Below are 16,668 nucleotides of genomic sequence, written 5' to 3'. Positions count from 1 at the left end.
CATCCATCATCCATCCATCCATCCATCCATTATCCATCCATCCATCATCCATCCATCCATCATCCATCCATCATCCATCCATCCATCCATCATCCATCCATCCATCCATCATCCATCATCCATCCATCCATCCATCATCCATCCATCCATCCATCCATTATCCATCCATCCATCATCCATCCATCCATCCCTACATCTCTACATCCTTCCATCCTTCCATCAATGAATCAGTCAATCAACCAATCAATCCATCCATCCATCCATCCATCCATCATCCATCCATCCATCCATCATCCATCCATCATCCATCCATCATCCATCATCCATCCATCCATCCATCCATCATCCATCCATCCATCCATCATCCATCCATCATCCATCCATCCATCCATCATCCATCCATCCATCATCCATCCATCCATCCATCCATCATCCATCATCCATCATCCATCCATCATCCATCCATCATCCATCTATCCATCCATCATCTATCCATACATCATCCATCCATCCATACATCATCCATCCATCCATACATCATCCATCCATCCATACATCATCCATCCATCCATACATCCATCATCCATCCATCATCCATCATCCATCCATCCATCCTTTTGGTGGGATTGCCCATAGCCATGTCAACTATAGCACTACTATTGGATGTTTCTTATTGAAATGCACCATGGGATTTGTAGTTAACCCTTATCCTTTGGCTTTTACATCCACAGGCTTGTTTTAACCTTTTTATTTATTTATTATGATCTAACCAGGAGAGTTTATGTCCATTAGAGGGTTGAAGAGAGAGCACTGTGGGTCATCATCTATGAAAAATATTAACAGGAGTTTTATTTGCAGGCCCAACGACACACAAAACAACTCCTCTCACTTTGGTACTACTGTATATAGACTTGTTTAAGAGTTGATCAAAACCAACCAGTTTATTGATGTTGACTTCTTTCTCTATTTGTTTTAATTTCAGGTCATGAAGTGAATGTTACAGCAGTCTATTCATGATTGAAACCAGCAGTCCGACCATGTTGGACCAAACCGAACCGGCGCACTGCACCGTGTGCTGCTGTACGCTGGCCAACAAAGTCCTCATGGTGCTCTTCATGGTGCTGCTGATCTTGGCCATCTTGTTTGGGAACTTGGTGACTCTGGCTGTGGTTCTCGGGACAAAACACTTCCACACGCCTCAGGGATACCTGAAGGCATCGCTCGCTGTAGCTGATCTTGCGGTGGGGATATTCGTGGTGCCACTGTCCGTCTACGCCGAGATCTACCTCATGGTGACCGACTCGGCGCCGGAGTGGACTTCGTACAACTCGCAGTTGGTGAGTTTCCACCCGTGCAATGTCATCGGCCCCATCTTCGCAGGGTGCACCTTGGTCTCCATCACGACCATTTTCCTGCTGACGATCGAGAGGAGCATTGCTGTGTTGAGGCCACTGCACAAGGACTCTGTGATCACGCGTAAAAGGACCACGATCCTCATCGTAATCTCCTGGGTGGGGAGCTTCTTCTTGGCGGTGTCTCCAATGGTTTTCAGCAGCGAGATCGCCCTGGAGTACAACTCCTGCAGCCGGATGTGTAACTACGCGCTGGGGACCATCGGCGAGTTCCCCAGCCAGGCCTGGAACATCCTCCTCCTCTTCCCTGTGTTTGACTTCACCCTCCTCGGCGGCACAGTGGTCATTAACATCATCTCTCTGTCCAGCATCAGGCAGCACTCCAAGCGCAGGAAACACCTGGCTGAGAGCGAGTGCCAAAACACCAGCAAACCTACTTTCTCTGATATCAAAGCTGCCAGAACAATAGGCACACTGACAGTGGCATTTACTGCCTCATTCACCCCCATCGCAGTCTTTGTGGTCGGTAACGTTTTGGGGAATAAATGGTGCAATTTTTCCTTTTTCGCCTTCTGGATTTTGGCCACCAACAGTTGCTGGAATGTCATAATTTACAGTGTAAGGGATCAGAAGTTCAGACTTTGTGCACACAAGCTCCTCATGCCTTGTCAGAGAAATTCAGCTAAAAACATTCAGGAACCAAAGACTTGAGTTGAGGACTGCATCATTTAGTCGTTTGTATAAACACACTGTGAGTCTCCTTAAGGGATGTCTGCATGTTGTGTGGATTGCTGTTGTGAACTCACAGGTTTTTCTTACATCCTTAAAAAAGCATCAACAATGTTGGATATTAAATGTCCCTTTTTGTGGACATTTGTCTTGTTCTGTGTAACAGAAGCGTGTTTCAGTCTGTGGAATGTTGTTTTACCTGAGTGTGATCAATTAAAACATGATACAAACACAATCTGATTTCTGACTGCACAGTGGATGTGTTTAATGTTTGTTTCAGGCACCACAAATGGCAGTTAGGGTGATATACTTTATATCTGTCCATACTCTCAGTCAGGTACTCACATGTTGCATGATAAGAGCATAGCTACAAGTAAACCGTATTGAATATTTATAATATTTATACTATACATGTAATAATAATTTACTATGAAAATAATACTATTGATCTCCAGGAGGGAAATTATTTAATCATGAAAGCATATATATTTTAAAGTATCTTTGAAGTGGAAAAAACAAACTGGCAACCAAGGCTGTAACCATGAAATGTACAGCCCAAATCTGCCATCTCATCTCATCTTTAACCGCTTATCCGGTGACGGGTCGCGGGGGTAGAAGCTTCAACAGGGGACCCCAAACTTCCCTTTCCCGGGCCACATCAACCAACTCTGACTGGGGGATCCCGAGGCGTTCCCAGGCCAGTGTGGAGATATAATCTCTCCACCTAGTCCTGGGTCTTCCCCGTGGCCTCCTCCCAGCTGGTCGCGCCTGAAACAGCTCCCTAGGGAGGCGCCCAGGGGGCATCCTTACCAGATGCCCGAACCACCTCAGCTGTCTCCTTTCAACGCAAAGGAGCAACGGCTCTACTCCGAGTCCCTTTCGGATGACTGCACTTCTCACGCTATCTCTAAGGGAGACGCCAGCCACCCTCCTGAGAAAACTCATTTCGTGGTGGCCTGTTGTGAAACATATATTGATTTTGTAAAAATGTTTGCAAAATCAACTTCAGTCTTGGCTTCACTTTTCAGAAACAGAGGTTGCCACCTGGTATTTTCTCTTAACGGGACAGTGTAGGATTTAGTGTCATCTAGTGACGAGGTTGCAGATTGCAACTGATTACCAGTACATTCCCATACAACTAAACTGCTCAATCAATTACATTTGCAAGGAAACTTTTTTTTTTGAGATCGAACAGTCACGGTTTTAAACAGTTTGAGACACGTGTTTAACAAACAAAGCATAACAAAACTATTTTTTTTTTTACAATTGATGAAGCCATGTGGAAAATACTGGAGCAACAGCAACAGCAACAGTTACTCGTTACGTTATCAAATTACCTTTAACTATGGGAAATTAGTTCTCCTAAGTATCTCCTTTAGGATGCACTTCCAGTGGAGACAATGTGATGACGACCCTCTATGCTCTTCCAGTAGGGAAAACATGATGTGCCCTCTGGGATGCCTGTGGAGAAAAGATGATGAAGGCCCTCTGGGATGCCTTCCCAGTGGAGAAAACATGATGAAGGCCCTCTGAGATTCCTTCCCAGTGGAGGAAACATGATGAAGGCCCTCTGGGATGCCTTCCCAGTGGAGAAAACATGATGAAGGCCTTCTGGGATGCCTGTGGAGAAAACATGATGAAGGCCCTCTGGGATACCTTCCCAGTGGTGAAAACATGATGAAGGCCCTCTGGGATACCTTCCCAGTGGAGAAAACATGATGAAGGCCCTCTGGGAGGCCCGTGGAGAAAACATGATGAAGGCCCTCTGGGAGGCCCGTGGAGAAAACATGATGAAGGCACTCTGGGATGCCCTTACAGTGGAGAAAACATGATGAAGGCCCTCTGGGTAAATTATGAGCTGGTGCCCCACCACAGCTAGCTAGTGCTGCTTACACGTTTTCCCTCCGACTGCTAAAATAGTCTGCATTCTGCTTTACATATACTAGTGTTGAAGCTCCACAGTGTTTTTGTTTAATGACTGATGGGTGTTTTTAATAATACAAAGAATGAAATTAATTGTGAGTATCAGTGAAGGTACAGAATTGCAAAGGTATGAAGAAAGCATTACCTTATCTAACCAATTATGTTAACGCGTGCGTCAGCTAAGTTCTCGGGATCCTCGCTCACTATCAGGTGTCTCAAGTATTTCAGAGGGTCCAATTGAAATCTCTGCCTTTGTAAGCTACTAATTATCGGCCAGAGCATGACCATGCTTAAAAGAATGAGGCGTGAAAGATTCATTTAATTTAATTTAATTTGTCAAAATTAGGGATAATAAATATACATTTTGCTGATGAGCTCACTACATAGTCATCTAATATAGTCCTTTATATAGAGTTATTATAGCCTAGTTTCCCACAGTTCATCTTGAAAAGTAATGTACAACCAGTGGTCACTAGTCGAGCATTTTATGCCATCATGCATTGCACTGAAGAAAAAAATGGTTGTGTTATTTAGCCAATAAGATTCCAACACATTGCTGTGTGTTCCTACTTTTAGTGCATTTCTGTATTTTCCTGCATTTTCTGTATTTGAAGTGGGGTTTGAATCGACACCCTGTAATTTGCACAAGTTTATATCATATGCATGCCCACTGTGCATAATGATAATGCACCAATGAGCACCAACGGAAAGAGTGATCCTAACCTTCAGATGCTTCCCACAAACAAACCACCGCCTCCATAAATCTCCCACAGTACACTAGCTCCTTTGTGCTGAGACTTCAGTGACCAGTGTGCCTATAATGTCGACTAATGCATCCTCTTATTGTCAACACCAACATCAGCCTCCCATAATACGGGAGGCTGGGAGGCCTTGGGTGACTCATCAGTGGGATGAAGGGGAAAAAAAAGGGACCTTGAACAGTATATGTGACGCATACTGACCACCGTGTTTACTGCTTTGTGCCTTGTATGGTCACTCCTACTACCGTGATCTCTCCTTTTCATTGACTGTCTTGTTAAGCACTTAGTGCTTACTTACTTGTATTTCCAAGCACAGAACTATTCAGAATTGATTAAATCAGTCAATTTGTTGAAAATCAGGGGACTATATAGAAGAGGACTAGGTAGAGGACTGTATAAATGATGATATAGAAGACTACGTAGAGGAGTGTGTATGACCATATAGAGGACCATATAGAGGACCATGTAGAGGACTATATAGAGGACTATATAGATTTGTAAAAGCAATGAACAGTTCCTTTTGAATGTTTACATTTATTACAGAAGTGAATGTTTCATTTTGTGTACTTTTCCCGATGACGGAGGTTCGCAAAAAGTGAGAAAACTAAAACAAACATCTTGTACGTGCGACTCCTCAGCTCTTATTTCTTCACACATACACTTTACTGACTTCCCATCTATTTCTCATGTTCCTCTCTTCCCTATGACAGCGATTCAGTAACTGATGCCTTCCGTCGCCAAAGCAACAGCCTCAGCCAAATGTCTTCCGGTGAGCTCATAGGGTACCTTCTTCAAATCCAGTCTTTGAACACGCTTGTTTTGTTTTGCTTCAAAGGGAGGCTCCTTCACAGGTTCTTTCTTCTTCTGATGCGACGCATCTTTCATCTCTTCTTGCATAAATTAACCTAACCAGTCTGACTATTAATAAATCCCCAGTGTCTACCACCCAATTACAGTCAACAGCCCCTTTAATTTTTGTTTGCAATCTCAGCCTTTTGTTTTCAGCCTGAAATTAATTTCGACACGTCTGCCGTAATCAGATGTTTAGCCACATCTTATGAATCTCCTTGATTTTAATCGACCAAAGACTAGAAAAGACGCTTTATAAATGCAGGTCAGGACTTCAATGATGAGAGACTATATAGGAAGTGGACGTAGTCATTATGAGGTCACCCACTGGTTTGTGTAATACGCGTTTTGAAGCCTCGGGTTCGGCCTTTTTAGGCGTCGCCATCTCAGAATTTTTGCAACCAGTGAAGGAAGTGACCATATGGAAATAATGGATGGAAACTAGGAACCGGAATTGAACCTTCACCAAGTCCTGCCCTTGAGTTATATATTGGCTTTATAACATACAGTAATTAAGGGCATGGATTCTTTGAGTGACAGGTGGCTGGCGTCACAGCCGCTAGCTGTCTGCTCGATGTCACCTCAGTTAATTTGAGTCAAGGATCTCAGTACCATTCTGGAATAAAATGTGAAAGACTTGAATTTTGGTGCCAACACTCATGGAACCAAGGCTGGTTTGTGGTTTTTATTAAAGGAGGCAGTTTCTCTGTGGACCAGCTATAGTGAGGTGTTGAGGGCATCTGTGGGCTTCAGTCCTGCAGCCTTAAGATAAGCTGGGATCAGTGCAGGGATAGGAGGAGGGGGAGGAAGAGGAGGAGGAGGAAGGACTGATGTCAGTAGGTCTTCTTCCAGGAGCGCAGGTACAGCCAGAGGGGGAGCAGAGGGTTTCTGTTCCGCAGACTGGGGTGGAAAACATCGAAATCTGCCCTTCTCACTCGCTGCAGGTAATCCTCCAACCCCACCTGCAGTCGCACACAAGAAGAGTTTGTTCAGAGGTTTCAGAACAACCGGGGCACTTGAAATGTGGTGCGTGATGTCAGCTGATTTCTTATTATGGGCTGTTTAGTTTAGTTTAAACCTATCAGTGATGCATCTGAGACAGTTTTAGTCGACATGATGGCGGCTGCTGAGCAATCCCACAAATTATCGGGTTACTTTCGATCCTTTAGAGCATCAAATATATCTTTGACATCCGACTAATAATCCAGTAGTACAGTAATAATACACATAATATTTTGTATTTATTATTATTAATAGAGAGCTGGACACAGCAAGTTGTGTTTAATGTCCATCTGGCTTCCGCAGCTCCGCTCTGTGTTTGCTGCCGTTTCATGCGACATTCATCCCAACCTGCGACGCATTCTGAATTTAATCTTCAGCGTGGTGAGAAAGCACGAGGGGTTTTTTTCACGCTGGAAGAGCATCACAGCAACGCGCTCACATGCTCACACAGCTGCGCCGCGGAGGATCACTGCAGCGTGAACCTCATCTAGATTCAGGAGGGCAGAGTGTTTTTTTTTTTTTTTATGTGTGCAGATTGCAGGACACCCACAGTGTTTCTCAGCTCTGTGCAGCAGCAGCACGTTTACGGACTTATGGCCGGAGCCAGAAGAACACTTATCGATCTGCAAACTGCGAGCTGTATTCAAGTGTTTTCTTGCAGCAGAAAACAATTTCTGAAAGCAGATAGAAAGTCTCGGTACACACCGCTCCTTTAAGACTTTGGAAAGGAATTACTAAAACAAAATGTTGCATATTCTACAGCGACTTGCAATATCTACAAAGCCAAAGTTTCAAGTGTCGGCAGCATCACTGCAACATATAACGAAACCAACTTAACGAAGCACCTGCAGAAGTATCGTGCCCAAGAATTCAACGAGTGCAACCAATAAAAAGAAAGAGAGATGATTGAAAGAAGCCTCCTTTTGCTCCAGATTAGATTTTCATCGAGATATGCAGTAAAATGGAGAGAAAGTACAAATCTTGTGCAATAAAACACAAGGGCTCAACTGCCTCATCGGATCAGTTTTCGGTATCGGCCGACCCCCAGAGCCCAGGTATGTAGGGCTGAAAAAGCCGGATCGGTGCATCCCCAATCAAAAAGATCACCATCTATGATTCTGTTCAGTTCTAGTATGTTTTTTTGGAAATGCCATACTTGCACATCTTTTACAAATATGGATAAAGTGATTTATTCCCTGAAACGACTTGCGGTGGTGTCTGCAAAGTCAACCCCGTCAGATGGGTAAGATTAGATAAGAATATTTGAAGGTTTGGTCTCTTCATAACTAAACACATCCTCCTTGTGAAGAATCTGCAGCCTGTTAAACGTGAACAAGTGTTTGTTTCTCTACAAATTCCCCGAGGGCTTCTCGTAAAACATAATTGCCTTTCGCCATATTATCCTGATAAAAGAAAAATAATCAAATAATATTAAATCAGATGATCATAAATTATAAGGTCTCTGCATATAAATAAAGAATAAATAAATAAACCAATGTATTTTTGTATCCTGTATTTTTTTTAATAACATTAGAATAGAAAAGTCCCATCCTGCTCAGAATACAGTAAAATGGTTGTTCCCTTATTTCTTTTGCGGAAATAGCTCAGCTTTATTTTTGCAAAAAAAAAAAAAAAATGTTTTCTGCCATGGCTGTGTTTAAAGTTGGCCTTCAACGTCAACTCTGCACAATCAATATAAAACAAGCCTGACGTGCATCGACGTTTAGTTATAACACGCAACACTGCAAACCCTCATCTGAAGCTCTGGATGCGACATCATCCAGCTTACGGGAGAGAAAAGCAATGACTCATCCACGCCAGGGGCGTTGGGTTTGAGTCTGTGTTGAGCTGAATATCAGGAAGACACCTTGAAAACATAGAATAAAGAACTTTTACAGTTGGGTGATGTGGATTTAAGATGCATCACTTTATTCTCCTTTGTTTTTTAGCTGCAACTATACATCCAACACAGACTGTGCAGGAGCTCTGATGCCCTGCTCCAGGGAGGAGATCCCCCGGGACACCATCCACAGATGTTGTTCTTACAGGCAGGCGGGGGGCCAAACACACTACTGAGCCACATTATGAGGTGCTGAGATGAAATCCACACATTTTTGACTGTGATTTTCAGGTGGATTTTGAATCCAGCCCTCAGTGGGTTGAGGATTTTGGTTTCCGTTGACTGTTGAACGTCATTCCGTGCTCAACAAAACAACGTGCATCAGTAAAGATCGTCAAATTGAATAATTTGTTCGTCAGTATCAGACGTGTGATTGAAGATTTTTGAGCGGTGAAGATACAAGCGCTTTGATTAACGCCCTCACTAAGTCTTGTTGTCACATTATGACCAATCTGGATATTTTGAGACTCACCGTCTGGAGGAAGGCTAGGTTGGCTGCTGCTGGGACGTTGTTGCTGAATGATCGAGCCTGAAGGAGGAAGAACACAACAAAGACAAATCAGAAAAACAGAAAGAAAAAAAAGGAGGTTACTGCTGAAAGTCTCCAAGGCTACATTCCCCAGGAATGTCTAAAACACCATTAAGAGATGCATTTACGACATCTCTTATCAACGAAGAAGAACTAGAGCAACAGAAAGACAAATCTCTTCTTCCTCGTCAGTAGTTACACCTCTTTGTTCTGTCCTCTTTCAAACACATCCTTTACATATTTGTCAGGTTGTACTGGCAGAAAACAACTTAACGCAGCAAACTTTCAGCTGCATCTCTTGTATGAAAGTGCTCTAATAATAACATTTATTATTATAATTATTGACTTTTCCAGTCGTGTCTGTTTGTACTGTGTGGAGTATTCTTATTATACTGTATAGGCACTGGAGCTATTTAAATGATTGGCGTTATTGGTCTCCTCTTTCTAAATGAATGTGTTGCACTTTTCTAATTGAGTCGCAGTCACTTGAACAACATCATGAAAGACAATAAACAAGGAAGAAAATAAACACCTTCAGGAGGAAGTAAATCCTCATTTAGATCCGTAATGGTTACACTCACTCTAACCGCATGTGCTGCTGTCACAGTTAACAACCTAATTAATTGTAGAAACAGGGTCCAAAGGAAACATAATTGAGCTGGGCAGCTTAACGGAAAAAAAACAAACAAGTCAAAGCATCAGCTATTTACATGTAGAATACATTTAGTCCTTCTGTTCCCGCTGGTTTAGCTCTCGCTATGTGGCTTAAGACATGTCCAAGCGTGTTGTTACAACACTTAACTTCTCCTCGTCTCTAAACGGACCCCGGATTAAACAGCGACCATATGATGAACATTTAACGTCACGATTATCCCCACCAAAAATAATCATCAAAATATGCTGGGGAAAAAAAATGACACTAAAACATACTGGACTCACATAAGGTACACATGTTTTTAAAATAGATGCCTATCATGGTAGAGAAGTGGGAAAAAAAGAGACTGATTTAAAAAAATACAAGATACAAAAACACCCCATGATTTATGATCATCTCATTGAAGATTATTTGAAAAAAAAAAAAAAAAAAAAAAAATGTCTTATAAGTGAGGCAATAAAAATATGTCCACTATGTTTTAGTGTCATTTTTTAAGTTTTAAGCACATTTAATGATTATCAGCATGACATCGTGAATCACAAATATTTTGGCAGGATAATCATGATGTGACATTTTCATATCATCTCATGCCAAATGCAGACAAATGAGTAATTAAAACTGAGTCGGTTTTTATAGCGACCACCGATGCAACTGTTAAGAATGAATAAGAGCAGATTGGTTACCTGATAAACTGATCAAAACGTGAAGATAAACATTTACGACACTTAAAACATTAAAACTGGACAATAATGTACATACGTGTTGTAGATGTACGTGGGCCTGACTGGCGATGTCGTACACGACGTCCCGGACGTTCTGCTCTCGGCTGCTGCGGATGAAGTCCTCTTGAGAGGCTCCGTGCTGCAGAAACACAGGAATAAAAAATGTATTAAATTAAATTAATGAAAAACAAAACAAGACCTTGTATAAACAAAAAATCTATTCAGTACAAGCTTAAAAAAATTTTAAATGACCCTGAAATAATTTCTGTTTGGTGGTTTTTATTTGAAGGGCATAATGCTAATTTTTATAGGGTGTATACTAACACTGCAGGTTAAATAAAAAAAACGGTGACGCACATTAAAGTTCATTTAGTTCGTCACAGCAGGATACAGTTTCTTTGGGATGAACAAAATCAATTTACTCTACTATTCTTTCAAAATAATCTTTGTATATTTCTGTAAAGAACGTGAGCTACATAGCTCACATGTACGAGTGCAGGGTATTTCACGCGTATCAACGGCGCCCTCTTCAGGCAGTGAGTGAAGGTGACGTGAGGTGAGCGTGCCTCAGCGGGCCCTCGGGTCAAAAGCATCATCCTCCAGCTGCAGATTTTAGGGGCAGAGCCTGCGTGCTTCATGCAGCGACCCAAATACATCTCCCCTGCAGCACTTTGTTGTCCTCCATGTGGGACAGACGGCTCGCACAAAAGGTTGCAAACTGTTTGCGGCGTTCTTTGTTTATCTGCATGGTGTGTGCGTCTCAGGCAGGAGGGCTTTAAATCGGAGGCTCTCTCCCTGCGCTCCACCATATGGCTGTTGTGTAACGACCCCATCGGTTTGTGCTGGACGATGGTTTCATTACCGCTCCAAAATAATATCTGACGTGATGTCAAAGCCGAGCTGTGAGTCAGCCCAACGTGCGGCGGCATGCGTGTGTGGGACGGCCTTATGTCATCCGTGGGAACAAAATTCAGACTTTAAACCAGGCGAGTGGAGTCATACCTCACGTAGTTTGTGTCTCCACTGCTGTTCTGTTAAAAGGGATAGTCGGGATGTTACTCCGTAGTCAGCGATTTACAGTTTACAGTAGATGGAGTTTAGAGAAACAGACAGATGGAGCAGCAAAGGAATGCCCTGCTGTGGGCGGGGCCAGCAGCATGTGTTTATGGGGTTGTGTGCACATTAGACATGGGACAATATGAACATGTCAAAAGATTATCCTGGCCAAAATACTTGTCCATCTATCTATCGTCAACCGCTTATCTTGTATTCAGGGTCGCGGGGGGGGCTGGAGGCGAACCCAGCTGACATTGGGCGAAGGCAGGGTTCACCCTGGACGGGTCGCCAAAATACTTATATTATCCCGATAATCATCAAAATATGCTTAAAGCTGTTAAAATCACACGTAAACATTCTGAAATCACTTTAAAGCAAGAGAGACAGAGGATAGTGATCAATCCTCTCCATTAACTGATTTTTTTTTTTTGTGCTTTAAATATGGTTTGAGATTTTAGGACGATTTTTGGTCTCCAACATGAAGCGTGGACTCACCAGCATGCAGACGTCCATCGGTAGGTAGACTTTCCGTCGGCTGCTGTGATAAGGGGTCGCTCTCAGACACGTCACGATACCCTGAGCTTTACCGATGTGGCTCGCTGCGTGGTCCGCGTGGACGTTTTTCAACCCTGCAGACACCAAAACATTTTGATGGACTTACTTTCAACTGTCTGGATTCTCCTGTTGAAATAACACATTCTCATCAAGTGTCAGCTCTAATCATGACCGTTATCCCTACCTATCGGTAGTACTTTACCTCTAGTTAATGCTAGAGCAGCAGCAGCCTGACATACCTAAACACTCCAGCAGCAGGTATATTAAAGAGGACTGCGTGTTCTCTGAATACTTCTCCAGCTCCTGCAGGTTCCTGTAAGCTCTGTCGTCCAGATCCTTTTCCTGGTGAAACACACGGTGTAACTGTCTTGAAATCTTTATTTCACCATTTTCTATTAGAAATCATGATTATTTGAGTTCATACAGTGAGTCAAAAGTGATTTAACATTTCAGAAATTAGATGTTTAAAGGGAAACATTGGTTAGAAAAATAAATCTGTCCAAAATTTCAGCAATTTTATTTGATTTCATATTTCTTTTGTGCGAATGAGTTTGTGACTCTTTATCAACACGTTAGCTTGAGAGACTTTAAAATGACTGAGAGATGTATATTTGAAACCTTTACATCCTTTATTTTGTTGTCATTTTCAGGGTTTCTTCTGACGAAAACAAAGAGAGAGAGAAAACGAAACTTTCCGAGGCCACTATTTCATCAGACATAGTTTATATGGCTGTCACGCTCAGTGCTTAACTTCTTAGCGTCTTTCTTTCTTTATATAAAGCAGCATTGGTTGCATGTGTTCAACTAAAGACTGCAGTTAAACAATCCAGCGTTTAGATTAGAGGAAAAAAAGATGAGCACCGTTTTTTGTAAGTAACCCAGCAATTAAAAAAAATCAAACAAACATGCAGCAAAAAAGTGATGTGAAGAGTTTCTTACTCTCTCCGTTATGATCCTCTGCAGCCATCTCTTTGTCAGGTAATGTTTCCTCACCGCCTGCAAAACATCAGACATTCACATATTTAACATTTACTTTGATTTCTCTATTTCCGTCTCTCTTAATCTTCATATAAACACTGGGACTATTTAAAGCACCTTTCACCATCAAAAGTACTTTACGCTTTGAGACCAGACATTTAATTTGAATGAAGGTGTGCAGGTTGATGTTTACCCTCCACAGCTCGGCGCTGACCGGCTGCTTCGGAGGCTCGTCTCTGTAGATTTCTTCTATGGCCGTCTTCCAGAACTGCATTCGCATTAAACCAATGGTCTTCTGGGAAACGGAGTCCTTCACCTTGTGGAGGAAAAAAATACAGGAAGGAAATGGTTCGACGAGCTATTTTGTCTGGTATGAGTCAGCCAGGAGTAGTAGTGTTCGTAGCAGTAAAGATGGGGGGGAAATATCCATGCTTAGTAGCGTTGACAGTAACCTGTAGCATATCAGTAGTAACCAGCAGTATTATCAGTAATCATTCCCCATGCAGCCTGTTCTGTAGGAATACCTGCCTGTGCCAGCTCCACATTCAGGGCTCTCAGAGCCAAAGAGGAGCGCCGCGCCTCCTCTGGGAGAAGGAGGGAGGACACAAAGCCATCATAGTCTCTGGACCTGAGGAGGAGGACATGGAGGACAGACTGAGGAGATGCAGTCAAAGCTATTCTGCTATTCAAGTTAAAGATCCAACTCTTTACTCTGCTACGTCTGTGCATCGTTCTTTTTCCACGATCGTTTTAATTTCTTTAGTTATAAACAAACAAAAGGCATTAAGGTTTGTTTTTTTCATATGAAAACCAAGAAATTAAAAGTTTTACATCATGTCCCCAAATCAACCATTACCACAACCACTTTTAACCAAAGCTTTTAAAAATGAACTTGAGATTTGCTGGAGATCCATGGCTGTCCTCCAGCTGCCTTTAACAATTCTCCCATACAATGTTTAATATAAACGATTTCCCAAGGATTTCACTGCTAGGTGAATATTCTGTTTTATAATGAATAGTGACGGAAAGAAAAGGGGGTTAACGGCTTACTTTTACTTTAGTAACATTTTGAATGTACTTTTACATTTGTAACAGTATGTCACTGTGGTATTTCTACTTGTAGATAAGATAGATAGATAGATAGATAGATAGATAGATAGATAGATAGATAGATAGATAGATAGATAGATAGATAGATAGATAGAATCAAAAGTATCCTATAAACAATAGTGAAAGAAATATACACGTGCAAGAATCCTACTAAGTACTTCTTCTCCCACTGCGTTTAAACTGGGTCTGATATGGGACACATTATCGGACCGTAAACGATGCTGCTCCGTTAGCTTCACTCTGGCTAGCTAGTGCTGCTCGCCGCCGGACCCACCTGACCAGCTCCATACAGTAGAGCTGGGAGTCCGCTGTGGCGCTGGCCGCCGCTCTCACACTCTGTATGTCAGACGCTCTCTGGACACTAAACCCGCCGGGTGACAGACTCCTCTGGAGGCCGTGATACAGCGACGCTTTACTGCCTAATAATCCATGTTTAACACTGATACCAGCTGCCATGTTCCCCTTCAACTTTCACCCTTATATATTTTGTGTCACGTTAAAAACACTCCCACGGGCAACTGACAACGACGGGCTTTTTAAATTCCGCTTCTTTTTTATTACAACAAGAGCAGCTGAAATGTCTGCCGATGAGTTGTTGATGTTAAAAATACCGGGAAACGATCATATAAAACAAGAAGTGGAAGTGTGTTCGATATTATGCTAAAATCACACAAAAAGCTGCAGGTAAAGCACGTAATCGATAGGCGTCAACTGTACCGGAAATGTGCTGCCAAAATAAAAGTAGCAAATAGTATACTGGCAAATCACACGGAAGTGAATTGGCGCAAATATATAAACGGAATATGTTGTATTTTATTTCCATTGAGTCACTAGATAGTCATACTAGTTTTCATTGCAGCAGAATATCTAGTTTCTGTCTTTCATTTTGAAGAACTACCGGAAAAAAGGACCGTTTTCTCAATCCACACATTTGAAGGAGAGATCCAGACCTGACTTATTTTCTTTCATTTTTATTATTTGAGCGTTTCGCCCTTTGGAGTGTTTTTTCTTCATCAAAGAGATTTACATAAAGACATTGGCCTATATTTTAAAAATTGGTAGCACAAAAGTATATTTCCTCATATGACAGTATAGACGTATATGTTCTAATAGAATGCCATTCCTGATCAACCATATCAGAATAAACCAACATTTTGAAAAGGTTGAATTTTGAATATTATAGCTCCAAGGGAACAACTCATGCTTTCAATCATAAATATAATTTCATAATAATGCATTTATATTGCAGATAATTATTATAACTATTCTGAATGGCTTATAAAGTTTATTAAGCGATATTTTTCATGAATAAATCCTAAATAGATTCAGTAGCCTATTATGGCGTATTTGCAGACAATTCAAATCCGACTCACAAGAAAGAAACACACCTCTAGTAATAAACATAATGTGAGTCACCTCCTGCTGAGCTTAATTTGGTTTTTGCAGCACAATGTTTGTTTTGTTGATGAGAGGTTGAAAACTTTCAATGAGGAGTTGATTTAGTTGACAGTTGATAAGCTTAGTTTTGGCGTGGAAAGGTTCATGACTTCAGCAGATGCCTAAAGGACTGATTTCAAGGTAATTCAGAACGAAACGTGAACTCTGCAAAATTGCATGCTGTCGTGAAAACTGCTCAATTAAAACATCTCCTTTCTTCTTTATTTGCTGAATGGAAAAGAGTGTTAAGGCACAAGGTAAGCTAACAACAATATTTATATATGGTGAACTTGTAAGGTTGATTGCAACCCCTCGTCCTGTGATATGTTGGCGGATTGTGTAATTGGTTGTTCCGTGTTGCTGTCAAGGATGTGGTTAACATGTTGTGCTGCTTTGCCTGCAGGGCCCTGTTCCAGAAAACAGGTTTAACAATCTCACGAGACGATGGAAACCGCCAGAAAGTGAGTTCACTCAAACTCCAAAAGTTACCACGGTTGCCACGGTAACTGACTCTTTGAACCTCTGTTACCATGGTACTGGGCCCTGTCTCAGAAAGCAGGTTCAACAAACACTGAGTTTACTAACCCTGAGATGGGAAACTCTGAGTTTGTTAACTCTGAATTAAGATGAATGAAAAAAAGCCATCACCATGGCAACGTGTCAATAAAAGGCAGAGCCTCCTATTTAATCCAGTGGACATAGAGATATTAGGCTACAGTAATCCATGTACCAAACGTATATTCCGTTGAAGGATGATAAAGTGGTGATATATCACTGTTTATTAGGCTGTATTGTACCTAGATAGATAATATGTGATCTTGTTTGTTTTGATATTCTTAAATAATAACCTTCTAGGCTAACCTTCTTGACTTTGCCAAGAATTAAATGAAGCTGAAATCAAATAGTGTCTCTCAGGATGCATGTCCTCTTACACTACTGTCTGCTTTTGTTTGTTTTCTCGACCATTGTTCGTTTCACAGCCGCGGGATGATTGTCTCTTGAGACGGGTGTCTCGTATGTCACGGTGTCATAAAACGAAAGGAATCTGGATCAGCAGGAATCACAGTGTTGGATCAAGTTTGAGCCACAGGTCGTGTACCGGGACACGAT

General features: G+C 41.8%; 2 protein-coding genes across 3 annotated transcripts; one reads left to right on the top strand and one right to left on the bottom strand.

Annotated features, from left to right (window-relative positions):
- Window positions 1-839: 839 nt before the first annotated feature.
- On the top strand, window positions 840-2,316 carry LOC311024351 (olfactory receptor 4D9). The gene has a single exon (XM_084026719.1). It carries the CDS (start codon window positions 1,014-1,016, stop codon window positions 2,061-2,063), a length of 1,050 nt encoding a protein of 349 aa, XP_083882845.1. The 5' UTR covers window positions 840-1,013; the 3' UTR covers window positions 2,064-2,316.
- A 2,877-nt stretch (window positions 2,317-5,193) lies between these two features.
- On the bottom strand, window positions 5,194-14,603 carry ndufaf6 (NADH:ubiquinone oxidoreductase complex assembly factor 6). Of its 2 annotated transcripts, none has more exons than XM_084026866.1 (9): window positions 14,396-14,603; window positions 13,540-13,639; window positions 13,205-13,327; window positions 12,973-13,029; window positions 12,273-12,375; window positions 11,974-12,107; window positions 10,460-10,561; window positions 8,989-9,045; window positions 5,194-6,576 (listed from the first exon to the last, which is right to left on the bottom strand). In XM_084026866.1, exons 1-9 carry the CDS (start codon window positions 14,575-14,577, stop codon window positions 6,448-6,450), a joined length of 987 nt encoding a protein of 328 aa, XP_083882992.1. In that variant the 5' UTR covers window positions 14,578-14,603; the 3' UTR covers window positions 5,194-6,447. The 2 variants fall into 2 exon arrangements, with proteins under 2 accessions (XP_083882992.1, XP_083882993.1); XM_084026867.1 differs by having other exon boundaries at window positions 5,197-6,576; window positions 13,536-13,639; window positions 14,396-14,533.
- Between the last annotated feature and the right edge of the window lie 2,065 nt (window positions 14,604-16,668).

Source organism: Eutrigla gurnardus (assembly GCF_963514095.1).
Source record: "Eutrigla gurnardus genome assembly, chromosome: 14".
Classification (NCBI taxonomy): domain Eukaryota; kingdom Metazoa; phylum Chordata; class Actinopteri; order Perciformes; family Triglidae; genus Eutrigla; species Eutrigla gurnardus.
This window is presented reverse-complemented; position numbering and strand designations above follow the sequence as displayed.